This window comes from Lithobates pipiens, unplaced genomic scaffold, assembly GCF_037356315.1.
Source record: "Lithobates pipiens isolate NorthernLeopardFrog02 unplaced genomic scaffold, aLitPip1_a1.2 Scaffold_10, whole genome shotgun sequence".
In the NCBI taxonomy this organism is placed as follows: domain Eukaryota; kingdom Metazoa; phylum Chordata; class Amphibia; order Anura; family Ranidae; genus Lithobates; species Lithobates pipiens.
The window spans coordinates 230,475,457-230,503,289 of NW_027507686.1; the positions used below are offsets into that span (position 1 = coordinate 230,475,457).

The 27,833-nt window shown below is 43.9% G+C and overlaps 1 protein-coding gene across 4 annotated transcripts in view; it reads left to right on the top strand.

Annotated features, from left to right (window-relative positions):
- ABTB2 (ankyrin repeat and BTB domain containing 2) overlaps positions 1–27,833 on the top strand; it is a 227,861-nt gene that overhangs the window by 187,369 nt on the left and 12,659 nt on the right. For all 4 annotated transcript variants that reach the window (XM_077462772.1, XM_077462763.1, XM_077462757.1 and 1 more), the window contains 8 exons: positions 4,724–4,825; positions 6,638–6,734; positions 15,126–15,261; positions 17,915–18,141; positions 20,982–21,160; positions 23,429–23,534; positions 23,615–23,717; positions 27,541–27,628. In XM_077462772.1, coding sequence (XP_077318898.1) covers positions 4,724–4,825; positions 6,638–6,734; positions 15,126–15,261; positions 17,915–18,141; positions 20,982–21,160; positions 23,429–23,534; positions 23,615–23,717; positions 27,541–27,628 — 1,038 coding nt within the window. The remainder of the gene's footprint in view (positions 1–4,723; positions 4,826–6,637; positions 6,735–15,125; positions 15,262–17,914; positions 18,142–20,981; positions 21,161–23,428; positions 23,535–23,614; positions 23,718–27,540; positions 27,629–27,833) is intronic.

The window sequence follows — 27,833 nt, forward strand, 5'->3', positions numbered from 1 at the left end:
CTCAGTCTCTTCCAAATCTCCAAATTTTATGTTTTCTTATTTTTGTTGCTGTGATGTGACTTCTTGATAAAGGGTGGGTGGCTATGTTCATTCTCCATGATCCCGGTGTATAGAAACGTAGCCAGCATCTCTTGCTCACTCCTGAGATGGACTATGGGATGCATTAGCGGCTGGTGCTCAAAAAATTTTTTTGGGGGGGGGGGGGCGCAAACAAACTGGAAAATTCTGAAAAATCCTGAAACAAAAACATCAATTGCAGCCTCACTGTGCCATCAATTGCAACCACTGTGCCCATTAGATGCAGATTCTGTGCCCAGTAAATGCAGCCACTGTGCCCAGCAAATGCAGCCACTGTGCCCATCATATGCAGATTCTGTGCCCAGACAAATGCAGCCACTGTGCCCATCATATGCAGATTCTGTGCCCATCATATGCAGCCACCTGTGCCCATCATATGCAGCCACCTGTGCCCATCGTATGCAGCCACCTGTGTCCATCATATACAGCCAAATGTGCCCATCATATACAGCCAAATGTGCCCATAATATGCAGCCTCTGTGCTCACCAAATGCTGCCAACTGTGCCCATCATATGCAGACTCTTTGCCCATAATATGCAGACTCTGTGCTCATCAAATGCAGCCAACTGTGCCCCATCAATTGTCGCCTCTGTACCCATAATATGCAGCCACTGTTCTCCATCAGTTGCAGCCACTGTGGCCGCCACTGTCTGCCCAGAACTTACCCAATTGTGGTGGCGTGTCAGGCAGCTGGTCAGGTTGCGAACTGTGGGACGGTAGCGTGGCGATGGATGCTGTGTACGTGTCTTCCTCCTGTATTCCTTGGCGCCAAAGGGATCACCTCTGCCTTCAGCCAATCAGGTGCCCTGTATTACATCTGGGCCTCCTGATTGCTTGGGAGGCAGTTCTGTGTTAGCAAAGCAAATATTCATTTGCTTTGCTAACACACATGGGTGCACTGCGAGCACAATGGTGCTCACAGGGAACCTTTTTTGAAGCCTATTAGAGCCTATGCACCAGTCCCTGCAATGCATGAATCTATCCATAGTACACAGAAGGGGTGGCTGGGGAGAGGGGGCGGCACCCGAGTGCCCCTAATGGACACACTGCCACTGATGGGATGTGTAGTGTGCATAGAGCAGAGTACATGGCTGCAACTAACATGTACTTCTTGTTCTAAGCAAACAGAAATGAGGAGAAAAAGGAAAGGTTTGGGGAGGTCACAGAGGGCATTAGTAGGAGGCAAAAAAACACAGTAATGCCACGTACACACGACCGGACTTTTCGAGGGACTAGGTCCGACAGACTTTCGACGGAGTTCTGACGGAGTTCTGACAGAGTTCTGACGGACTTTCCGAATGAACGGACTTGGCCACACACAATCACACCAAAGTCAGACGGATTCGAACGTGATAACGTACGACCGGACTAGAATAAGGAAGTTCATAAGCAGTAGCCAATAGCTGCCCTAGCGTCAGTTTTTGTCCGTCGGACTAGCACACACACGAGCGGATTTCTGGGTCCGGCAGAGTTCTAGTGGAAAAATTTGAAACATGTTCCATTTCTAAAGTCTGTCAAACTTTTGCAAATCAAAAGTCCGCTGCAGCCCACACACGATCGAATGGTCCGCCGGAATCATTCCGTCAGACCTTTGATGTTGAAAAGTCCGGTCGTGTGTACGCGGCATTAGAAACAATTTCAAGAAAAATAGATTTCAGGGCCATTAATTAGTGGATGCATGTGGAATATTTTTACAGAATAAGGATATCGTTTAGTGTCCTTTTAATATACTTCCTGTCCTAGAGCGACAACCCTGCTCATAAAAAAAAAAAAAAAAAATTACATCTGAGTGAAGTAATTTACAAAAAAAGTCTATATGTGTGAATTGAAATACTCGCAGCTAGAAAAGGATAAAGAATTATTTTACACTTCTGTATGAATGTGCAAATTTATGCGGCTGCGCGTGTGTAAAAAAAATGTGCAAAAATGAAATTTTCCACATCACTCATTCTACCAGCAAGATCTTTCCCCAGGCATAATGGTTACAGTGTAACAATATATACAGTGCCTTGAAAAAGTATTCATACCCCTTGAAATTTTCCACATTTTGTCATGTTACAACCAAAAACGTAAATGTATTTTATTGGGATTTTATGTGATAGACCAACACAAAGTGGCGTATAATTGTGAAGTGGAAGGAAATTGATAAATGTTTTTCAACGTTTTTTTTTACAAATAAATATCTGAAAAGTGTGGTCTACATTTGTATGGCGCCCCCCCGAGTCAATACTTTGTAGAACCACCTTTCACTGCAATTACAGCTGCAAGTCTTTTTGGGGATGTCTCTACCAGCTTTGCACATCTAGAGAGGGACATTTTTGCCCATTCTTCTTTGCAAAATAGCTCAAGCTCTGTCCGATTTGATGGCGAGCGTCTGTGAACAGCAATTTTCAAGTCTTGCTACAGATTCTCAATTGGATTTAGGTCTGGACTTTGACTGGGCCATTCTAACACATTATATAATGCATATAATACACTTTGATCTAAACCATTACATTGTAGCTCTGGCTGTATGTTTCGGGTTGTTGTCCTGCTGGTAGGTGAACCTTCACCCCAGTCTCAAGTCTTTTGCAGACTTTGCAGATTTTCTTCTAAGATTGCCCTGTATTTGGCTCCATCCATCTTCCTATCAACTCTGACAAGCTTTCCTGTCCCTGTTGAAGAAAAGCATCCCTACAACATGATGCTGCCACCACCTTGTTTCACGGTGGGGATGGTGTGTTAAGTATGATGTGTAGTGTTAGTTTTCCGCCACACGTAATGCTTTGCTTTTAGGCCAAAAAGTTCCATTTTGGTCTGACCAGAGCACCTTCTTCCTTGTTTGCTGTGTCCCCCACATGGATTCTCGCAAACTGCAAACGGGACTTCTTATGGCTTTCTTTCAACAATTGCTTTCTTCTTGCCACTCTTCCATAAAGGTCACGTTTGTGGAGAGCACGACTAATAGTTGTCCTGTGGACAGATTCTCCCACCTGAGCTGTGGATCTCTGCAGTTCCTCCAGAGTTACCATGGACCTCTTGGCTGCTTCTCTGATGAATTCTCTGCTCGCCAGGCCTGTCAGTTTAGGTGGACGGCCATGTCTTGGTAGGTTTGCAGGTTGTGCCATACTCCTTCCATTTTCAGATGATGGATTAAACAGTTCTCCGTGAGATGTTCAAAGCTTGGGATATTTTTTTATAACCTAACCCTGCTTTAAACTTGTCCACAACTTTATTCCTGGTCTGTCTGGTGTGTTCCTTGGCCTTCATGATGCTGTTTGTCCACTAAGGTTCTCTAAAAAACCTCTGAGGGCTTCACAGAACAGCTGTATTTCTACTGAGATTAAATTACACACAGGTGGATTCTATTTACTAATTAGGTGGCTTCTGAAGGCAATTGGTTCCACTAGATTTTAGTTAGGGGTATCAAAGTAAAGGGGGCTGAATACAAATGCACGCCACACTTTTTACATATTTATTTGTAAAACATTTTGAAAACCATTTATCAATTTCCTTCCACTTCGCAATTATGTGCCACTTTTGTGTTTGTCTATCACATAAAATCCCAATAAGATACATTTATGTTTTTGGTTGTAACGTGACAAAATGTGGAAAATGTCAAAGGGTGTGAATACTTTTTCAAGGCACTGTATTATGTCGAAAAAGATAGATTTCCTTTTAATGGCGATGTGTTCTCAAACAGTAAAAAAACAATACAGTTACCAGCCCTAAGAAACGTCAAAGCTGCCACATTGCCACTCTGGACTTGAAGACTTCCACTGAAATGTATCCAGTATCCAATCTGTAAAACTTTTTGAAATCCCTCTACAAAGCTGTGCTAACAGCTAGATGTAGATTGGGGGCCTTGCTGTGTCTTCTGGTATAGCAATACCCTCTATGTCAGTGATGGCGAACCTTGGCACCCCAGATGTTTTAGAACTACATTTCCCATGATGCTCAGGCACTCTGCAGTGTAGTTGAGCATCATGGGAAATGTAGTTCCAAAACATCTGGGGTGCCAAGGTTCACCATCACTGCTCTATGTGAACAGTTCATCAGGAGAAGAACCAAAGCGCTATGCAGATTAATGTGAAATGCTTCCCTTGTCTCTTTACTCCAGCAGATTAATACAAATCTTGTGCATTGATAATTGGGAGGGGTCTGAATGTGCCAGGAATCCACACTCTACATTCCCTTTAATGCCACTTACACACGATCGGCATTTTGGTCGGAAAAAGCTCTGATGGTTTTCCCCACGGAATTCCGACGGGATTTCACTCAAGCTGTGTTGCATACACACGGTCACACCAAATTCCGACCGTTTAGAACGCGGTGACGTACAACACATACAACAGGACTAGAAAAAGGAAGTTCAATACCCAGTAGCCAATAGCATCCATCTCGTAGTTGAATTTGAGCATGCGTGAGTTTTTGCACGTCGGAAAAACAAAAGTTTGGAAAAATTGAGAACATGCTCTCAAATTTGTGCTGGCGGGAATTCGGCCAGCTAAATTCTGATGGAGCATACACACGGTCGCATTTTCCGATGAAAAGCTTTCATTGGTCTTGCTGGCCGAAATTCCGATCGTGTGTATGCAGCATTAGAGTGTAGGTGTATCAGCGGGTCACTGTTAGAAGTAAATCTTATTGTTTGCCTTTTTGCAGGTGCCCAGCAGTTCCCCCCGACACCCATCTGTGCACCCTGACACCCGACACTGGACTGCATTGACGTTTGCTGTCCTCCATGGGCACATATCAGTTGTGCAGGTAAGTTGGAACGAGTCAGCTACAGATGCCTTCTGTAGACATACAATACCATAAAGTGTTCCGCCAACTGAAATGTCATGAGCTGGGGGACTGCAAACCCCCACTTGCAACATTACCATCCCACCTCCACCAGTCATATATACACTACCTCTCCTCCTCCAGTATCTACAGATACAATATGCCCTCACCGTGCCCAATAGCATCGTGTGTGTTACCAGTCCATCCTATAGACACACTAATTCATCTCCAGCAGCCATAATTACCCCCCCCCTTAATACCTAGCACCCACATATACAGTACACACTACTTCATCTCCAGCAGCTATAATTACCCCCCCCCCTTAATACCTAGCACCCACATATACAGTACACACTACTTCATCTCCAGCAGCCATAATTACCCCCCCCCCTTAATACCTAGCACCCACATATACAGTACACACTACTTCATCTTCAGCAGCCATAATTACCCCCCCCCCTTAATACCTAGCACCCACATATACAGTACACACTACTTCATCTCCAGCAGCTATAATTACCCCCCCCCCCTTAATACCTAGCACCCACATATACAGTACACACTACTTCATCTCCAGCAGCTATAATTACCCCCCCCCCTCCCCTTAATACCTAGCACCCACATATACAGTACACACTACTTCATCTCCAGCAGCCATAATTACCCCCCCCCCCCCTAATACCTAGCACACTGCTTCATCTCCAGCAGCCATATTAATACCTAGCACCTACATATACAGTACACAGTGCTCCATCTCCAGCAGCCGTAATTACCCCCCCCCCCCCCTTAATACCTAGCACCCAAATATATAAAATTGCTTCATCTCAAGCAGCCATAATTACCCCCCCCCCCCCCCCAGTACCTAGCACCCATATATACACACTGCTTCATCTCCAGCTGCCACAAATAAACAAGCTAAGGTTCCTATTTCACTTTCATACATACAAATACTAGGGACAATTTAGACAGGAGACAATGAAACTACCAGCATATCTTTGCAGTTTGAGAGGAAACCTACACAAGGCACAGGGGGGACATTCAAACTCCATACAGATAGTCCTGAGCAGCATTTGAGCCAGGGAACCCAGCGCCTCAAGGCAGAAGTGCTAACCACTGGGCTGCCCCCTGAGTCCAGAATAAGTCCAGAGACCTAAAATCTGGAATTTATTTTACTTGTGATCAACAGGATAAGCCAACATGTTTCAGGGCTTACAAAGGTCCCTCTTCATCAGGACTGGAGATGACAGAAGATTGAGGTCTGGACTTGACTGCAAGATAAAAAAAAGAATTAACGTGAGGCTAATGAAATGCCTGTTTCAGCTAAACTTCATCTGTCCCAATGATATCCGGACCCCTCAAAAGGTCCCTAGTAATAGAAACGAGCCTATTCAACATAAACTATCCACCAAATATCACAAAATACTCATCAGTCCAGTGCTCCTCACCTTTCCTACTACACAAGGTGCTCATTGCTGCCCATGCTGGTTAGATTGACCCTTTATTTGTCTCGGTGACCCTTATCAACGTGATGGGAAATCCTAGAATGCAAATGGAGAGTAATTCTCCCAATGGTGACACCCATGTCAGTGTCAACTATCTAAGAAAGGATTTTCTGTCACTTACTGCTGAGTCAGACAGGAAATGAAGGGAAATCTCCTCAATGGGACACAGAGAGCAAAATAAACTTTACAGAGTATCTAATCCCTACTCCGTCTACAATGAAGTGAACACGTTTTTGTGAGTGTTATCTTATTGTGAGCCCAGCCTGATCTCCTTTGCTTTGCTTTTCTCCAGTTACTCCTGGATGCCGGCGTCAGTGTGGAGGGCTCAGCCGGGAACAGCAGAGAAGACAACTATGCAGAGACGCCTTTACAGCTGGCCTCTGCTGCAGGTACTCCTTACATCCTCCACCGGCCATCATCACTTTTCTGTCACTTTTTCTAATTCTTGACCTGAAACCTGACAGTGTCTGCTATCTCTCAGGGATTCCATTGGTGAGATCTCTGCACTGAATTACCGTGTCTGCATATCTTCATTGTTCTTTATAAGGGGTTCCCACCATCCATATTGGATTTTTTTAGAAGGCCTCATGCACACTTGAACTCAAAAACACTGCTTTTCCACGCGCTTTAGCTTTTTTTTTTTTTCCTCTGCCTCTGAATGTACATCTATGTTGGCCTATGTGTCCATGCACACTGTAGGCGAGGGATCTGGAATTAGCAGACCTCCAGCTGTTGCAAAACTACAAGTCCCATCATGCCTCTGCCTCTGGGTGTCATGCGTGTGGCTGTCAGAGTCTTGCTATGCCTCATGGGATTTGTAGTTCTGCAACAGCTGAAGGTCCGCTAATTGCATATCCCTGCTGTAGGCGTTTACAGGAGTTTAAGGTAGGGTTGCACCGATACTAGTATCGTTGCCGATACCGAGTATTTGCACAAGCATCGGTACTCGTGCAAATATACCGATACCTGAAACAGATACCTTCAGGCTCGGTTCTTTGAGCTGTCAGCGGGTCTCCCTAATATTGAAGAAGTCCGGTAATTGGAGCTGTCAAAAAAAAAAGCAGCCCGGCAATGTCTATTAACAACATTGCTCAGCTGCTGAAACATTAAATAAAAAGAAACATTGTTCCTTTTTGTATATTTCTGTATCTTCATCTGAACATCAAAGGGATGAACAAATGTTCCTCTGTTTAACCCCTTAATAACCCTTAATTTACTCTAATCAGCCTTAATTAATTCCCTATTCTCGAATCAGTGCAATAATTTTCAAAAAACAAAAAATTATGTGCTCAATAGGTGAATGCTTAACCTCACCCTAACTAAAAAAAAAATATATAACAGTAACATTCACATGTATACCCTTAAATATATATATAAAATCAGTGCTAAACATATAAAAATATATATAAATAAATATATATATAAAACCCATGAATAAGTCTATTGGTTGACGAAACATGTCGGGGCGTGGCTATCTGGCGAATGTAATTGTGGATTAGCTTGAGCTCTGGGTGACGTGCGGTGGTGCTGGACGGAGGGGAACCAAGGAGATTGCTGGAAACACCCACACTGGCCTCTAATCAGCTGTGCGAGACCGAGTGTGAGGAGGGGTGTAAAGGAAGCAAGTTGTTTTTCTAGTTAAAGGTCCGCCGTGACCACCAATGCCCCAGGATATTGCGATATCTCAAGTGTTCAAGTGTGGAGTGGATTTATATTTGGGCTTACATAGTATATACATGAAAAAGTAAACGATCAAGCCCAAATATAAATCCACTCCACACTTGAACACTTGAGATATCGCAATATCCTGGGGCATTGGTGGTTACGGCGGACCTTTAACTAGAAAAACAACTTGCTTCCTTTACACCCCTCCTCACACTCGGTCTCGCACTGCTGATTAGAGGCCAGTGTGGGTGTTTCCAGCAATCTCCTTGGTTCCCCTCCGTCCAGCACCACCGCACGTCACCCAGAGCTCAAGCTAATCCACAATTACATTCGCCAGATAGCCACGCCCCGACATGTTTCGTCAACCAATAGACTTATTCATGGGTTTTATATATATATTTATTTATATATATTTTTATATGTTTAGCACTGATTATATATATATTTAAGGGTACCGTATATACTCGAGTATAGGCCGACCCGAATATAAGCCGAGGCCCCCAATTTACCCCCAAAAAACTGGAAAACTTATTGACTCGTGTATAAGCCGAGGGTGAGACATGGCTGTCCATCCCTGTGTGTGTGTCCGTCCATCCCTGTGTGTCCATCCATCCCTGTGTGTGTGTCCGTCCATCCATCCCTGTGTGTGTATCCATCCATCCATCCATCCATCCATCCCTGTGTGTGTGTGTGTGTGTGTGTGTGTATTCATCCATCCATCCATCCCTGTGTGTGTGTGTGTGTGTGTATCCATCCATCCATCCATCCCTGTGTGTGTGTGTGTGTATCCATCCATCCATCCATCCCTGTGTGTGTGTGTGTGTGTGTGTGTGTGTGTGTGTGTGTCCGTGCAGCCTTGTGTGTGTGTGTGTGTGTGTGTGTGTGTGTGTGTGTGTGTGTGTGTGTGTGTGTCCGTGCAGCCTTGTGTGTGTGTCCAGCCTACCTGTGTCCCAAGCCTCCGTCCCGAGCCGCCGTCGTCCCGAGCCTCCTCCGACCCGTGCCGTGCCTCCTCCGTCCCGTGCCTCCTCCGTCCCGTGCCGTGCCTCCTCCTTCCCGTGCCTCCTCCGTCCCGTGCCGAGCCTCCTCCGTCCCGTGCCTCCTCCGTCCCGTGCCGTGCCGATGGATCGCCGCTCTTCTCGGCGGCCATTCTACAATTCAAAATTCCGCCTCCGCCTGTGATAGGCGGAACACTCAATTTCCCAGCAGCCTGTGTTCCGCCTATCACGGACATCCTCTCATACTCGTCCGTAGTATGAGAATGAGCGGATGTCCGTGATAGGTGGAACACTGACTGCTGGGAAATTCAGTGTTCCGCCTATCACAGGCGGAGGCGGAGAAGGAGGCGCGGCTTTTAAATTTTAATGTCCGCCGTCTGTCTGCTCGATACGCTGATCGAGCAGTCAGACAGCGGTGACTCGAGTATAAGCCGAGGGGGCACTTTCAGCCTCAAAAAAGAGGCTGAAAATCTCGGCTTATACTCGAGTATATACGGTATACATGTGAATGTTACTGTTATATATATATTTTTTTTAGTTGAGGTGAGGTTAAGCATTCACCTATTGAGCACTACGTGTCACATAATTTTTTGGTTTTTGAAAATTATTGCACTGATTTGATATTACGTTTATTTAAGTAGCGGCTGAGGGTTTAGGAGAGGGTAATAGCAGCGCAGTGGTGATGCACATTTTGGAGGGTATGTGAGTTGATGCATCAATTTGGTTTTCAATTCCCTATTCTCCTCCATTTAATTATTATTTTATATATATTCCTTTTCCTAAATATTCCTATTTATGTTCCTGTTTTTTTCTTTTGTTCACGTCTATTTTATAAACGATAAACAATTAAAACTAAAAATGTTTGTTTTGCTTTGTTAGTGAATATTTTTACACATACTGTGTGTGTGTGTGTGTGTGTGTGTGTATATATATATATATGATATATATTAACCTATATTTAAACATTTCACATTGAAAAGGTGCTAAATTTAAAAACAAAATCCATTTATTTCATTTGTAAATAACTTTTCAATACTTTGTACTATTGCTGACAGCTGAAGTTAAAACAAAACAGTTGCGGTAGGTATCGGTAATCGGCGAGTACTAAAAATAAAGTATCGGTATTTGTACTCATTGTAAAAAAAATGGTATTGGTGCATCCCTAGTTTAGAGGCAGAAAAACACCCACCAAGTTGCATTCAGGAGAGGAGCTTTTGAGCATAAAAACGCTCAAAAAGACTAAACGCTCATACACATGCATTAACACTAGGTGTGATTATGCATATTAACCACTTGACCACTGGGCACTTAAACACCCTTAATAACCAGACCAATTTTCAGCTTTCGGTGCTCTCGCATTTTGAATGACAATTACTCAGTCATGCAACACTGGACCTATATGAAATTTTTGTCCTTTTTTTCACACAAATAGAGCTTTCTTTTGGTGGTATTTAATCACCGCTGGATTTTTAATTTTTTGTGCTATAAAAGAAAAAATACCGAAAATTCTGTAAAAAAATGAATTTTTCTTTGTTTCTGTTAGAAAATTTAGCAGATTAGTAATTTTTTCTTCATAAATTTTGGCCAAAATTTATACCACTACATATCTTTGGTAAAAATAAGTACAAATTAGTGGATATTATTTGGTCTTTGTGAAAGTTATAGAGTCCACAAGCTATGGTGCCAATATCTGAAAATTGATCACACCTGAAGTACTGACGGCCTATTTCAATTCTTGAGACCCTAACATGCCAGAAAAGTACAAATACCCCCCAAATGACCCCTTTTTGGAAAGATGACATTCCAAGGTATTTAGTAAGAGGCATGATGAGTTTTTTGAAGTTGTCATTTTTTCCCACAATTCTTTGCAAAATCAAGATTTTTTTTACTTTTTTTTTTTTTTTTCACAAAATTGTCATATTATCAGGTTATTTCTCACACACAGCATATGCATACCACAAATTACACCCCAAAACCCATTCTGCTATTACTACCGAGTATGGCGATACCACATGTGTGAGACTTTTACACAGTGTGGCCACATACAGAGGCCCAACATGCAGGGAGCGCCATCAGGTGTTCTGGAGCACCCAGGACAATTCTGACATTTCTCTCCTACATGTAAAAATCATCATTTATTTGCTAGAAAATTACATAGAACTCCAAAACATTATATATGTTTTTTTAGCAAACACCCTGGAGAATACAATGGTGGTCTTTGCAACTTTTTATCTCGCACGGTATTTGCGCAGTAATTTTTCGAATGCTTTTTTTTGGAAAAAAAACTGTTTTGTGCTTAAAAAAAAAAAAACACAGTAAAGTTAGCCCAATTTTTGCATAATGTGAAAGATGAAGTTACGCTGAGTAAATAGATACCTAATATGTCACTCTTCAAAATTGCACACGCTCGTGGAATGGCGCCAAACGTCGCTACTTAAAAATCACCATAGGCGACTATTTAATTTTTTTTTACTGGTTATATCTTTTGAGTTACACAGGAGGTCTAGGGCTAGAATTATTGCTCTCGCTCTAACGTTCGCAGCGATACCTCACATGTGTGGTTTGAACACCGTTTTCATATGTGGGCGGGACTTGTGTATGCGTTCGCTTCTGCATGCGAGCACATGGGGACAGGGGCGCTTTAAAAAAAACATTTTTTTTTTATTGTTCATTTTACTTTATTTATTTTAGTTTGACATTTTTTTCCCCAAAAATAATTTTTTTGATCATTTTTATTCCTATTACAAGGAATGTAAACATCCCTTGTAATAGGAATATGGCATGACAGGTCCTCTTTACAGTGAGATATGGGGTCAATAAGACCCCACATGTCACCACTAGGCTGGGAAGCCTGAAAAAAAAAAAAAAGATTCTGGCTTTGATCGTATTAGCGATTCGGTAGAAGCACCGGAGGGCGGCGGGAGGGGGGGGGGATGTCTATGGCTGGGTATTGCAGGGTATCTCAGAGTATGGTGTTGCAGAGTATTGCGTTGCAGAGCATTGCAGGGTATTGGCGGATGTTGCAGAGCATTGCAGAGTGTTGCAGGGCATTGCAGAGTGTTGCAGGGCATTGCAGAGTGTTGCAGGGCATTGCAGGGCATTGCAGAGTGTTGCAGGGTATTGCAGAGTGTTGCAGGGTATTGCAGAGTGTTGGCAGGGAATTGAGGGGTTAATTTTCGGTGAGCAGCGATGTGGGCACTGCAGATGCAGCCCACATCGCTGCTGACACCGATCTCTTCCCCCTCCGCTGTACTGATCGGTACAGAGAGGGGGAGGGAGGAACCGGCGTCATAATATGACGCCGGCTTGTTTACAAGTGATCACTCCGTCATTTGACGGAGCGATCACGTGGTAAACGGCCGCGATGAGTGGCCGTTTACCGTGATTCGTGATGCGCCGGGTCCACTGGACCCAGCGGTCACGGATGCTCTCGTGTGCACGCCCCAGGGGGCGCGCGAGAGCAGAATTCTGGGAGGCCGTTAATTAACGGCCTCTCAGAGTTAAACAACCGCCCTGAAGCCGTTAATCGGCAATGGGCGGTTGTTAAGTGGTTAATACATTCTAATGGGCAGAATAAATTACTATAGGCAAAACTTTTTTTTTTTTCATTTTGGATAGAGCAAGCAAGGGTATAACCCCTTGCAGATTTATTTTATTTATTTTTTTGCCATCTGCGTCCCATTGCAGAGATTTTTCTTCACTTCCTGTCCTATAGCCAAACAGGAAGTGAGAGGAAATACCTGCAAATTAAGAGATTTCCTTGGGGAACCCCCAGGTCACCAGAACTAGTGTCCCCATTGGAAGATTTCCCTTCTATTACTTTTCTGGGGACAACCCAAAATTTGTGATTTTCTTTTACTTTCACTTTCAATGACAATGAAACAGGACAAATAGAGAGGGGAAACCTCCCTAATGGGGGCACAGACAGCAATAAAAACTGTCAGGTGTTCTAAACCATCTCCTGTCTATCCAAAATGGAAAAAAAAAAAAAGTTTTGCCTTTATTTATACTTTAAAGCGGTAGTAAACCCGCAATTTTTTATTTTTTTTTTTAAACCTGCAAAGCAAAATGCATAATGAGCTAGTATGCACCGCATACTAGCTCATTATGAAATACTTACCTTAGAACGAGGCCCCGACATCTGGCCCGATCCACGCCGAGGGAGCCGACATGCTCCCTCTGCGTCTCTTCCGGGTATCGCGGCTCCGGCGCTGTGAGTGGCCGGAGCCGCGATATCGTCACTCCCGCGCATTCGTGCGGGAGATTTCAGTCCGGCCGCACGAGCGCTGCCGGATTTTCACGGAGAGAACCCCCTTGTGCGCATGCGCCGCTGCAGTCAGCGGCGCATACCGAGGGGAATATCTCCTAAACCGTACAGGTTTAGGAGATATTATTTTTACCTACAGGTAAGCCTTATTATAGGCTTTCCTGTAGGTAAAAGTAAAAAAATTGACCATACTACCACTTTAATATTTTGGCCAATAGAATGCATTAATGCCAGATGTGCAAATGCATGTAAATGTGGCTTTGTAATGTGTTTTTCTGCTGTTAAACTCCTGTAGGAGAAAAAGCATCATAGAGATTACAGTGTGCATGTGGCCTTTATGTGGGACACACATGTTAACAGGAAAATCCAAAGCATCCCAGGTGGGCAGAAATAAGTGGTGTAATTAGAACTTTCAGGGCTCGGTGCAAGAAACCCTAGTAGTTTGACACTGGTGTCAGTCATTTTTTATTTATTTTTTTTACCATTTTTTTTATTTTTACAGTATTTTTTTATTATTTTCTTAGGAGCCCCATTGGGGGTCTTTGGTGAGATATCAGGAGTCTAAACAGACCTCTGATGTTTCACCTTTGAGAAAGAGAAAGTAGATTAAGGACACAGCCCTCAATCTCCATGGCTGCAGCCTCAGCTGCATTGAATGAAAGGACAGAAATAGCTGTGTACAGAGCTTCCCATTCATTCACAAACTTTTACAAACAGTTTACTATATTTCAGTTATGAATGACAGAGTCAGTGATTGGTACGAATCACTGACTCTCCATACAGAAAAGGAAGGGGCTGGTAAATGACACATTTACCATCTTCTTCTTGGCTCTGCATCCTGACAGATCCCTTGCAGCAGCCAGCGGGAGAGCTGCAGGGGACAGGGAGAGGAGAGCACACAGGGAGGGGCAGCAAAAAGAAGCTGAATGCCTACTTCTCCTCTTCTTCTTCCCGCAGGCATTCTGGGGCTGCAGAAGGAAAATTAAGAGATTGGTTCCTCTATATGCAAGCGCCCCCCGCTGCCCCTCCTATCCCGGTGTACACGGGGGCGGGTTGCAATTGTGACCCCTGTAGGTACTCCCATCATAAATTATGGTAGGGAAATACCTATTGTTGGAGTATCTTAGCCCACCAGGCTCCACTTTGGTGTGGCCAGACCTTTTACATAATACTAGGTCCACTTAAAGGGTATTTGACTAACACACGCCAGGGGGCACATCAAAAGTATTTTCTTTATGTAAAGGGTTACATAACGTAATAAATCTCAGAAACACTGTTCTAGATTAAAGAGGAATTTTGGTATGGCTGATGCTAGCCTTTTTCCCCACTCCCGAATTGGCACCTCCATCTTTGAAAGTCCAGTGTGTGCACAGATGGCAGAGACCTGTGGTGGCACATATGCAGACAATATAGTTTCAGGTTCTCTATATCAGTGTCAACGTTCACATATAAATCCCTGCATGTGCCAAAGGTCTTTGCAGGTCCGGAAGGCTGGGGCATGCATGGAAGCAAGCACAACGCCAGCGCTGAACAAAAAAGTCCAAAGCAATTTAAGTAAAAAAAATGTATCCCGTTGTGAAAGATGGATGGTTCTGGAGCTAGGTGCAAATATTTTCTGCTTTAATAATTAAGCAGTTATACATGGAAGAGCTATGAGGTTTTGACTCTGGGCTCTCCTATTTTGCAAGACCCATAAGAGAGGCTGGCAGTATTATAGTTTGTATTTATTACCTCTCCTGGAATAATGACATACAGGGAATTTTGTACACATGGAATATGGGAGTAGGCTTGTAGCTGTCACAGCTGTTTGCCAGTTGTCTGCGGCAGGACTTCATTTCTGATCTTCTTTGTAGGTAACTATGAGCTGGTCAGTCTTCTCCTGGACAGAGGAGCCGATCCCCTCCTGAACATGCTGGAAGCCGGTCGGGTGTCATCCTCGCTACATGAGGACATGAACTGCTTCAGCCACTCAGCCGCACATGGGCACAGGTACGAACCCCGGGGCACTTCCACTTCTAGAAGACTCTCTGGCTTTGGCCCTGATTTTTTATTTTTTTTACTTGTATGATTCTAAAATCAAATGTAATTAATCATGAACATTTATTTTATGTAAATATTTAGTGAACATTTCTAAATCCTTACTTTCCCAGGCAGCCTCTCTTTGTGTGTGTGTGAGTGTGAGTGTGTATATATAATATATAAATAAATATAAACAAGGGACACCTCGATATATAACGTCTTGCTTTCAAATTGTAGAACTAAATACCTCCATGTCACAGGTCTGAGCAATTAAACAGCACTCCAAGCATGGAGCAAATATGAGCTAGGTATCTCTATTTGGAGTCCCCTTCAGAGTTCCCCCTTACATCAGGTGTCCCCATCAGAGTTCCCCTTACATCAAATGTCCCCATCAGAGTTCCCCCTTACATCAGGTGTCCCCATCAGCGTTCCCCCTTACATCAGGTGTCCCCATCAGCGTTCCCCCTTACATCAGGTGTCCCCATCAGCGTTCCCCCTTACATCAGGTGTCCCCATGAGAGTTCCCCCTTGCATCAGGTGTCCCCATCAGAGTTCCCCCTTGCATCAGGTGTCCCCATCAGAGTTCCCCCTTGCATCAGGTGTCCCCATCAGAGTTCCCCCTTACATCAGGTGTCCCCATCAGAGTTCCCCCTTACATCAGGTGTCCCCATCAGAGTTCCCCCTTACATCAGGTGTCCCCATCAGAGTTCCCCCTTACATCAGGTGTCCCCATCAGAGTTCCCCCTTACATCAGGTGTCCCCATCAGAGTTCCCCCTTACATCAGGTGTCCCCATCAGAGTGCCCCTTTACATCCGGTGTTCCCATCAGAGTTCCCCCTTACATCAGGTGTCATCAGGTGAAATATGCACAAAAAAAAAATCAGGAAGGGGCAAATACTTTTTCACAGCACTGTATGTGAGTGCAGGACTGCATGCAAATCTCAGTCGTTCCCACACTCACAGCAAAAATGCACTGCATTTTAGCAAACGCACAGGGGGCCATTACTTCTTAATGGGACCCCCACACATCGGATAAAGGGAGTAGGGACCTTTTCCCTGCGTTTCCTGCAGGTATAGCAGCCAATTCAAATAAATGCGACCGCAGGGAAGCCGCAGTTGTGTGAACCTAACACAGACAGCACAAAAGCGGCGGGGGGTACATGTATCATATGCAAGAATAGCATACAGTCACTCTTCTCTATCTGTGAATCAGACTGAGCTTAATATATTAGAATCATAGAATGTATTATAATCATTGAATATATAAATATATATAATCATACTAAATTGATAGCAGTTCTTGCTTTGTGTTTAGTTTATAGAATAGATTGACCAACAGGCAGCCAGCATGTTGCATATTGGAACTTTGTATTGTAACAAGGCAATGTATTTTAGTTATGTTGCACATTCCAGCTATTTGTGACGGTATTTTGCTGTATTTGTGATGGACGCTCCCTATATAGTGTAGCATTACTGCCATCTACTGTCTGAAAAAATGGTAGCAGCCTATGCCAAAGCAAAACCTGAACCACACAGTATTACAGTATATAGGGCATGCTTTATTTTGACAAATAAAACTGATTAACTTATTATTATTATTATCAATAATTCTATTTTGTGGTCATTTCCCCCAGAGCTAGCATGTAATTATCCCCTGTTTTTATAATCTCCCAAATCGACATAGTTAGACTATAATATTTACATAGGTTTAAAAAAAAGACACAAGTCCATCTAGTTCAACCAAACAATTAAAAAATACAATCCCATATACAAAATCCTATACCCAAAGTTGATCCAGAGGAAGGTAAAAAAAAACCTGAGCAAAGCTATTTATTACAGGTGTTCATGTAGTGCTCATAATTTACGCATCACTTTACGTATTTTACATTCACATCACTCCCTGTCCTTGGGGAGCTCACAATCTAAGGTCTCTGTCTCACATACATACACATACTAGGACCAATTTACACAGAAGCCAGTTAAACTAGCAGCATGTCTTTGGCATATTGGTGGAAACCTACACAAGCACAGGGACAACATGCAAACTCCATGCAGACAGTATCATGGTTGGGATCCTACCCAATGAACCTATTGCTGCCAGGCAGAAGTGATAACCACTAAAGCCACTATGCTATATTGTCAGTATCACATCTTGCATTGTTGCTTCAGCACCCAAGTGTTTCATAAATTTATTCTAGAATAATCGGTACCTGGAGACACTGTCTCTGATCTGAGCTTTCAGTGCTGAACAAGACTTCAAGAATAAATGTGTTCATACAAGGGCTCACCATAATCATGTGATTCAACTATCCAATCAGGCAGACCCTTGCATTGCATACGTGTTGGTAGACCCAAAGAAGATTGTACAATCAGACTGTAATGTGTGTGGTGATCTTAAGCACCGGAATGATCTCGGCCACCAATCAGAATCAGACGTGCTCTGAAAGTTTGCAACTAGCTGGTGGCAAAAGAAATGCTCCAGTTCCTAGTTAGAACAGGTTCACAGTCAAAGTACCCTGCTGAGCTATGCGTCCATAGGCTCCTGCACATATCTGTATTTTTCATATGTTCTTATATATTGGCGGTAGAGATCAGACCGCATTCACTCTCTTCTTCCTTCTAGGAATGTCCTGCGTAAACTGCTGACTCAGCCCCAGCTCTGTACAGGAGATGTCCTCTCCCTGGAGGAGATCCTGGCGGAGGGGGTGGAGAGTGACACCTCCAGTACCGGCAGCTCAGATCAGGGTCCTATCCGGCTCTGTAAGACCAGAATGAAGGCACTGCAGGAGGCTACTTACTACAGCTCAGAACATGGCTATCTGGACATCACTATGGAGCTGCGTGGCCTCGGTAAGATTCTGCCAGACCATGATCCACACATCCTCCCCATATTTGCCAAACAAGTTTGTGTGACACTCATGTGACTATGCCAGCACAGAACATTATTGTGCCAGCATAGAGCACTGGAGTGCTATACCAGCACAGAACATTGGAGTATTGTGCCAGCATAAAAAACTGGAGTGCTATGCCAGCACAGAACATTATTGTGCCAGCATAGAGCACTGGAGTGCTATGCCAGCACAGAACATTGGAGTATTGTGCCAGCATAGAGCACTGGAGTGCTATACCAGCACAGAACATTGGAGTATTGTGCCAGCATAAAAAACTGGAGTGCTATGCCAGCACAGAACATTGGAGTATTGTGCCAGCATAGAGCACTGGAGTGCTATGCCAGCACATACGATTGGAGTATTGTGCCAGCATAGAGCACTGCAGTATCAGCAAGCATTAAGGCTTTGTTCATAGCAGACCATAGTGTACACCCATCCGAGGGCTGTGTCTACCTGCATGGGGATGTACATGTGTTGCGCTCATTCCCATGCAGGCAGTCCTATTTGGGTCAATTTGGAAGCAGTGGCTGCATGGACACACGGCTCCCAATGTGACATACATGCAGGTGCGTGTACATGGAACACAGGGCTCTGCACCCACATGGGTATCAAATTGGGAGCAGCGGTTGTGTCCATGCAGTTGTTGCAGCCATATTTACATGACCGGAACTGCCTACACTGGGATGCATGGAACACCTGTACATCCCCATGTGGGGAGACACGGCCCTCGGATGGGTGTACACTGTTGTATGCCCATGTGAATGAAGCCTTGAAAAGCGAAAATCAGCCAAAATTATAACGTGCAGGGGAACCGGACTATATAGAGATAAAAAGCTGTGAGATTTCAATTAAGTTTTAAGTCGACCACACAGGATTGAACAATCCCCTTTACCAACTAGAATATAGTGTAAAGCTGCCCACACGCTATACAATCTGGTCATACAATTTCTGTATAATCTACTTTCAGGCAGGCTCTCATGCTACATAGATGATGGTAGATCTATAGGATATTGTACAATCAGGTTGTAGAGTGTGTGGTCACCTTAAATTGGTTCTAAATGCTGAAGGTTTTTTTTCCTTCATGCATTCTCTGCATCAAGGTAAAAAACCTTCTGAGTGCAGCGCCCCCCAGCCCCCACTTACACTTAATTGAACCTGATCTCAATCCAGTGATGTGCATAAGAGAAGCAGCTCTCTTCCTGTTCATTGGCTCAGACCCAGCAGCGGGAGTTATTGGCCCTCTCTGCTGTCAAACACAGCCAGTGAGGAGGGAGCAGGGGGCGGGGCTGAGCGGCGATCTGAGCCAGGAGGGCTGGTGGGGGACAGATTTTGATTTGAGGCAAGAAATCTGGTTGTTTGGCCACTGTGGTCATTTTTTCATACTTCAGCTCTGCTTTGTCTTTGTAAAAATGAGGCTTCTTGCACACAGCGTAATCGCATACCCAGGATATGCTGCTGCCGCAAACAGCTACCCATTGAGATGCATTAGAAGATGCATTGTGGGTTGTATAGAGCACCTGCATGTGTGGGAAGGGGCTGCTCTGTACAACCTGCGCTGTGTCTTCTAATGCATCTCAATGGGCAGCTTCAATATTCATCAGGGTGTCCTAGGACAACATGCACCAAACACACACCATCTGTGTCCGGAACATTTGTCTGTACGATTTACAAAACCACATACAGCTGCGTCTTCTAATGAATTCTTAAGGGCGACTGTATGCAGCAGAAGTGGCCCCTGGGAAAGCGATTACGCAGGATTCGCGTGCTGTATGGCCGTGTACATGAAGCCTTATGCCGCGTACACACGACCGGACTTTTTGACTGGACTTGGTCCGGCGAACTGGAATCCGTCGGACAATCCGATCATGTGTGGGCTGCAGCGGACTTTTTCTTCCCAAAAGTCCGGCGGACCTAGAAATAAAACTTGCTTCAAATTCAGACAGACTCGAGTCTGGTCGAAAAATCCGGTCGTCTGTGTGCTAGTCCAATGGACTAAAACCGGCACTAGGGCAGCTATTGGCTACTGACTATGAACTTCCTTATTCTACGTCATCACGTTCGAATCTGTCTGACTTATGGAGTGATCGTGTGTGGCCAAGTCCATTTGTTTGAAAGTCCGGCCTCAGCTGCAAAGTCTGTCAGATTGTCCACCGGACCAAGTTCATGCTGACAGCTGCAGACATCTTTTTCCCTCTCTGTGTTCCGCAGAAGGTGAATTATTGTTTTTAACTAAAAACTATAATGGTTTGGGGTCATGTTAATCGATTTACAGTTATTCATTGTTTCAAGCATTTTTAGATATTCTTTAACCTATTTATATATATATATATATATATATATATATATATATATATATATATATATATATTAAAGCTTCATGGGTTATACAGAGACTTTAACTATATTTTTAAACTCTTTCCTTTGCAAATTAACATTTAAAACAGGGTGCACCCATGACGCTGAATTTTGGGACACTATGGGGTCTATTTATTAAAAAAATGTACAAACATTTGCACAGCAGCAACAAAATTGTCATATTTTTTTGAATACGTTTATTTTCTGTGATGATCAGCACCATCTAGTGGCAATAATGTGGCATTTTGCTGATTGGGTTATTTCAGGAAAATACTGCATTATAGCCACTAGACAGGACTTACAATTCTAAGAAATCATATTAGATGAAATACATAGATATTTAATTGGGGCTGTGCAAATCTTTGTCACATTCGCACAATGCCAGTATGCTGTTGTTTTAAAGTTTTTATAAGATAACCTCCAATATTCCTTTATGTATTCTAGGGGTGCCATGGAAGCTGCATGTATGGATTGAGTCCCTGCGGACCTCTTTCACCTACTCACACCGATCCATTATGGAGAATCTGCTGCAAGAGTTCACCAGCATACGAGAGGAGGATTATAACGAGGAGCTCATAAACGAGGGCCTCCCTCTTCTATTTACCATATTCAAGACCACTAAGGTGAGAATCGTTTGTATCCTGAGCCTCATGGGGAAGTACCTGTTCAGAGACCCATAGAATGCGGCAGGTTACCAGGACCCAAGAACTTTCTTTTCACCATTTTTTGGTAAAAACATCAGGTCTGTAAGTCAGGAAGGTTGGCATTGACTTTGTGTCATTAGGCTTTCACAATAAGATGGTAAGAAGAGCATTTTGGAGTGTTGGTGACTACATTCCACTGGATTCTTCAATGGTGCCACCCATTGTGTAATTTCCAGAACCCACCATCCTGATTGAAATAATATATACACAGGGGTGGACTGACAACTCATGGGGCCACTGGGCGATAGGAGATTATGGGGCCCCAGGCAATAGGAGAAGATTATGGGCCCCCCGGGCAATAGGAGATTATGGGGCCCCAGGCAATAGGAGAAGATTATGGGCCCCCCGGGCAATAGGAGATTATGGGGCCCCCAGGCAATAGGAGATTATGGGGCCACACAGTATACACACACACAGACACACACACCCATACAGTATACACACAGACACACAATATACACCCACAGTATACACACACAGAATACACATACACACACTGAAAAGGTACTGGAGAGGTGGGACAGCTATAATTTTGGGATTTTTAAAAAAACACAGATTTTTACATACTGTCCCTGGTTTTATTGAGGCTGGCAACCCTGATGGGGCCCCTTAGTGGCATGGGGCCCTCGGGCAGTGCCTGATTGGTCAGTCCGCCCCTGTATATACATGTGCTAAAATCCCAATAGCTTGTACATGTATATAATCCATCAGGTGCTAAAGGAGTGTTAGCACTAGAAATTATGGCTGCACACTGCTATAAACCCATTCTAGCAAATTGCAATTAAAAAGAAAATAGGATTTTTAGTTCATATACATTGCAATGCATATTTAAGCCAACCAACTGCATCAAAGTAATCCCCCTCTGGCCAGTCCCTACTCTACTCTACAAAACGCAAATGCTCCAGTGGATATAGTTTCATTGTAGGGCAAGTAGATACGAGTTGTAGGAGAGCTACAAGGTTCAGGTCTCGTCACTGACCTTCAAGATATGCCTGTGCTCCAATCCCAATAGTTTATCAATTATATAATCCATCAGGTTTCATTGCCCTAATTGGTCACATGCTAAAAGGGGTTTAGCTCACAAAAGGACAATTAAAGCAGAGCTCCACCCAAAAAGGGAAGCTCTGCTTATTTGCCTCCCCCCTCCCCCCCCCCTCCACATTGGGCACCTTTCGGGGGAGAATGGGTATCTGGTTTTGACGGGTACACGCTCCCGCTTCTGGCTGACTTCACAGCGGCAAACTCATCCAGAAGTTCTGCCCTTTAAGGTTCCTGCACACATATTGCAACCCGATCATTACATTTTACATTTGATCTTTTTTTTTCTTTTTTAGCCATTGTGATGTATTTGAAATTGTGTTGAAAACATCCTCATGTACATCAGCTTTACCAATTTCAATTATATACATAGCTTAACAAGATTTTTTTATTTTTATTTTTGTCAGAAAAAACTTTATTAGGTTCGTACAATCATACCGGTTCCAGAACTAAACAGATATCCAATCACTTCAGTTGGAACAAAACATTTACGATGGTCATACACAATACAACAAAAATTGTCCGAAATTAGGTCATTTGGACAGTTTGTATATTTTTCGGCCAGTTAAAGGGAACAAATTGGTAATTGGTTGTGATGTTTTTGAGCCAAAAAAACCAAGGACAAGTTTGGAAACTTTCTGCTGAACGACTGATAAATTGAAAGGTTAATGTGTTTCTTGTCCAAACTGTTTGCACTAGGTATATGTGAAAAAAGCAAACAAAAAAACGGATTCATTTATGTCCATTGAACCATTTATCGGTCATTACATGAAGGTTGATCTCATGGCCGAGTTTGAACGATTTTTTGTATAGTGTATGGCCGGCATAAGTTATTTTTAGGGGCCTTCATGCTCAGAGCTTGACAGGACAATTTTTTTGTTTGTTTTTTTGTGCAGAGAGTGCTCTGTGATTGGAGGAGAGGAGGACATGACCAGGTCCTCTCCACCAACTTCAGAGTCCTGGGTCCATCGCTGTGCTTTATAAAGGTGCAGTGGACCAACCAAACCACTGCCCTTAAATAAGCACCTTCGTTATTGTTCTGGAGTCTCCAAGATAAATGAGAGTAAAAAAAAATGGAATATTAGTATTAGTTGGAATTAACTGATAAAATAAGTACATTGTAATTCAAGGCGTTTTTCTGTCCTGCAGAGTGACACTGTGTCGCAGCAAGTGGCTGCCATCTTTGCTCATAGCTATGGAGACAGCCCAATCCCCAAGATTCCTGATCTACACAGGGCCCTTCCCGCTCGGCTTGGTGAGAACTGCAAGTCCTGCTGATAAGATGTATGTGCTTCTAGTATGGGGATCTCTGACTAATACCATGTTGTCTGATAGATCCCCACTTCCTGAACAACAAGGAGATGGCGGACATCACATTCCTGGTGGAAGGAAAACTCTTCTATGCTCATAAGGTCCTCCTGATCACGGCCTCCAACAGGTAATGTAGTGTAGCTGTAGCAGTATAGTTCCACATACATGTATCTAGAAACTTTCAGTAATAGTAATGAGGGTGGAGGAGACTTTTGGCTCTCTTTGCACTCCTCGCTACAATGTATTTCCATGTCAGGTGGCACTTTTATTCCAGAAGCTTTATGTGACCCATTGTGCAGAACAGAGAGTCCGAGATGAAATAGTTAGTGACTCTTGGAGCCCTCTCTTTTTGTCCTATTGACTGTTATTACCTAGAGCAGTGGTCTCCAAAGGACAGCCCTTTGCTTGCCTTTATCTGGCCCTTAAGGCACCACTGCCACCAACAATGGGGCACTGCTCCTCCCACTGCCACCAACAATGGGGCACTGCTCCTCCCACTGCCACCAACAATGGGGCACTGCTCCTCCCACTGCCACCAACAATGGGGCACTGCTCCTCCCACTGCCACCAACAATGGGGCACTGCTCCTCCCACTGCCACCAACAATGGGGCACTGCTCCTCCCACTGCCACCAACAATGGGGCACTGCTCCTCCCACTGCCACCAACAATGGGGCACTGCTCCTCCCACTGCCACCAACAATGGTGCACTGCTCCTCCCACTGCCACCAACAATGGTGGACTGCTCCTCCCACTGCCACCAACAATGGTGCACTGCTCCTCCCACTGCCACCAACAATGGTGCACTGCTCCTCCCACTGCCACCAACAATGGTGCACTGCTCCTCCCACTGCCACCAACAATGGGGCACTGCTCCTCCCACTGCCACCAACAATGGGGCACTGCTCCTCCCACTGCCACCAACAATGGGGCACTGCTCCTCCCACTGCCACCAACAATGGGGCACTGCTCCTCCCACTGCCACCAACAATGGTGCACTGCTCCTCCCACTGACACCAACAATGGTGCACTGCTTCTCCCACTGCCACCAACAATGGTGCACTGCTCCTCCCACTGCCACCAACAATGGTGCACTGCTCCTCCCACTGCCACCAACAATGGTGCACTGCTCCTCCCACTGCCACCAACAATGGGGCACTGCTCCTCCCACTGCCACCAACAATGGGGCACTGCTCCTCCCACTGCCACCAACAATGGGGCACTGCTCCTCCCACTGCCACCAACAATGGGGCACTGCTCCTCCCACTGCCACCAACAATGGTGCACTGCTCCTCCCACTGACACCAACAATGGTGCACTGCTCCTCCCACTGCCACCAACAATGGTGCACTGCTTCTCCCACTGCCACCAACAATGGTGCACTGCTCCTCCCACTGCCACCAACAATGGTGCACTGCTCCTCCCACTGCCACCAACAATGGTGCACTGCTCCTCCCACTGCCACCAACAATGGGGCACTGCTCCTCCCACTGCCACCAACGATGAGGCACAATTCTTTCCACTGACAACAAAAATGGGGCATTGTTCCTCCCACTGACACCAACTATTTCTCCCCCTAAAACCAAAGATCAGATATTGTTACTCATTAAACTGGCCTTTCTTTAGAAAGTTTGGAGACCCCTGACCTAGAGTGAAAGGAAATCCTAAATTTTGACAACCTGACCTGATTCTGGAGGGATTTCCTCTCACTTCCTGTTGTAGCTATGGGAGAGCAAATTAAGGTATATCTCCCCAATGGTACAAAGATGGAAAAACACACTGACAGGAGTTATAACCCTCCCTAATCAATCCAAAAAGAAAAAGGTTTGGCTTTTAGTTCTACTTCACATTGGCCATTGGGTTGCCTATCAGGTCTATCAGATAGGCTGCCTAAAAGCCAAATGAAAGACATCCTAACACCAACCTAAAAAATGCAACTGAAAGTACTAAAATCAAGGTTTTTTAATGCTTACTTGCAGTGTTTTCCTTTGCCTACTCCAGGAAGAGTCTTATCCCTAGCATTGCCCCCTCCCTCTTTGCATGTCATAGCCCTCTCCTCTTCTAGGAGTGTCTCTGTGCTGGCCCAGCTCCTCCACATCTCCCATCAAACCCCTAACAACATTCTAGGTAGCTTCCAGGGTGGAAGAAGTCAATGAATATTATAGAGTTCGGATTAGCAATGTCGGGCGATGGTTAAACTACAAATCCTATCATGCCTATGACTGTGAGTCTTGCAATGCCTCCTAGGACTTGTAGTTTCAACAGATGAAGTACAGAGGATCCTTGTTTTAGAGTGTCTCTTGAGTGACAGCTCATAGTTTCCTGATGGCGGTACCTAGCAGCAGTCTCAGGTGTCTTTGAATGCCTAAAATATGAACATATAATCTTCCAGACGATTTTTGTCGAGATGAATGGTCTGGAGACAGGGTCTCTTTAAGAGGTTTGCACTGCGGGCTAACACCACTGCTAATTGCAAGGCATGCGGGTTATGCCCCTTTTACACTGACAAATTCCGCCTGCTCAGGGGATCTCTCCGCTAAACAGGCGGATGACAGGACCGTGTCTGCTCCGCTGATGCAGAGCAGACATGGACACAGCCCACTGCTCTCTATAGGGAATCTTTATGTTTTTTTTTTGTCTGACTGAGGGTAGACACCAGAGTTTTTTTTTACATTTATGTTTATATAGTTGTTTTTTTTTGGTTGACGCATACTTCCCCTGATGAAGCCTCATAGGCGAAACATGTTGGGATGACTTATGACATTCAACCCACAGTGAACCTTCTTTACAACCACCATCAGGAATTTCTCAGAATAAATTTGAGTGTTTGATTACTGTCTCTTTTTAAAAAAGAATTGTTCATCAACTTTTTGTACAATTATAAATAAGTGTTTTGTAAAAAAATGTATATACTGTATTTGAGTCTTCCATCGTTATGATATCATTCTATTAGGCACCGCTATAGTCCCTTTCTCTTTTTACTTTTCTTCCAAATTGTTCTCTATAGGGCGGTAGGATGCAAATGGATCACCTGTCTGTTTCCATCCAATCCCTTAGGTAGATGGGGAACAGCTCCCCATCCATCTGTTTTTAGGATTGGACAGGATTGGATGTCGGCAGGTGTCAATGACACATGTCCTTTGACATCCTCTGCTCCATAGAGCAGAGGACAGGCATACCTGATTGATCCATCTGTGTGAAAGAGGCCTTTGCATTGTAGCTTGCAACAGGAAGTGCTGGTACTGGCCGGATCTCCAGGCAAGAAACTTTGCAACAAATTTACAAATTTTTAAGAATTTCTTTTATATTCTGAATTTTGCAGATTTGCACAACAGAATGTGTTCCATAGGAAACCATGGTAAATGGACTGTAGTACAAATCTGCAAAATGCAAAAATCACTAAAACTGCATAGGTGTGAATCCAGCCTTACACACAATAAATCTCATATGGGACTTTATGCTGGATTCACACCTATGCAGTTTTAGTGCTTTTACTACAGTCCATTTACCATGGGATCCTATGGAACACGTTCTGTAGAGCAAATCTGCAAAAAGCACTACAAATGCATAGTAATAATCAGGCCTTAGGGTCCTTTCATGTGCTTTTGCGTTAAAAAAAAAATAGTGGCTGAGAAGCTCACGTTGCGGTGAAAAAAAAAAAGTTGGAGCGCTAAAAAAAAATGTACTTTCCCATTGAAAGCAGTGGAAAAATATGTAAAATGGCTACAAAAACATGCCCACGATGCGTTTTTGGTGCAGTTTTTAGAGTCACATGCCCTTTAAAAACAGCACCGCAAACTTTGCAAAATCGCATATACGTGTATGCAATGGATCAGTGTGTAAGTGCCCTAAGTGATTGAATTTACCCCTACAATAATTGGTCTTATTTGTTTTCAGATCAGATAAGATCCCTAAAGTATATGATTATTATTATTTTTTTTTTTTTTTTAGGTTTAAATCTTTGCTGAATTCTCTAAGCGATGGAGAGGATTCTTGCCCCACAATTGAAATCACAGATGTTAAGTACAGCATTTTCCAGGTATGTACGCTTCTTGCATAGAAAAGTCCTAAACATTCCCCATTGGGTGAAAGGCAATCTTTAAAAAGCCTGTGCAAACATAACGTTAAGTAGGATAATGTTGAAGTAGGAGGATATCACCACCTGCCTTATTATAATATCAACTTTGTCAGCAAAGTCAGAGCTACCCTCCATCTTTATGGTAATGGGTAAACCCATCTGTAGG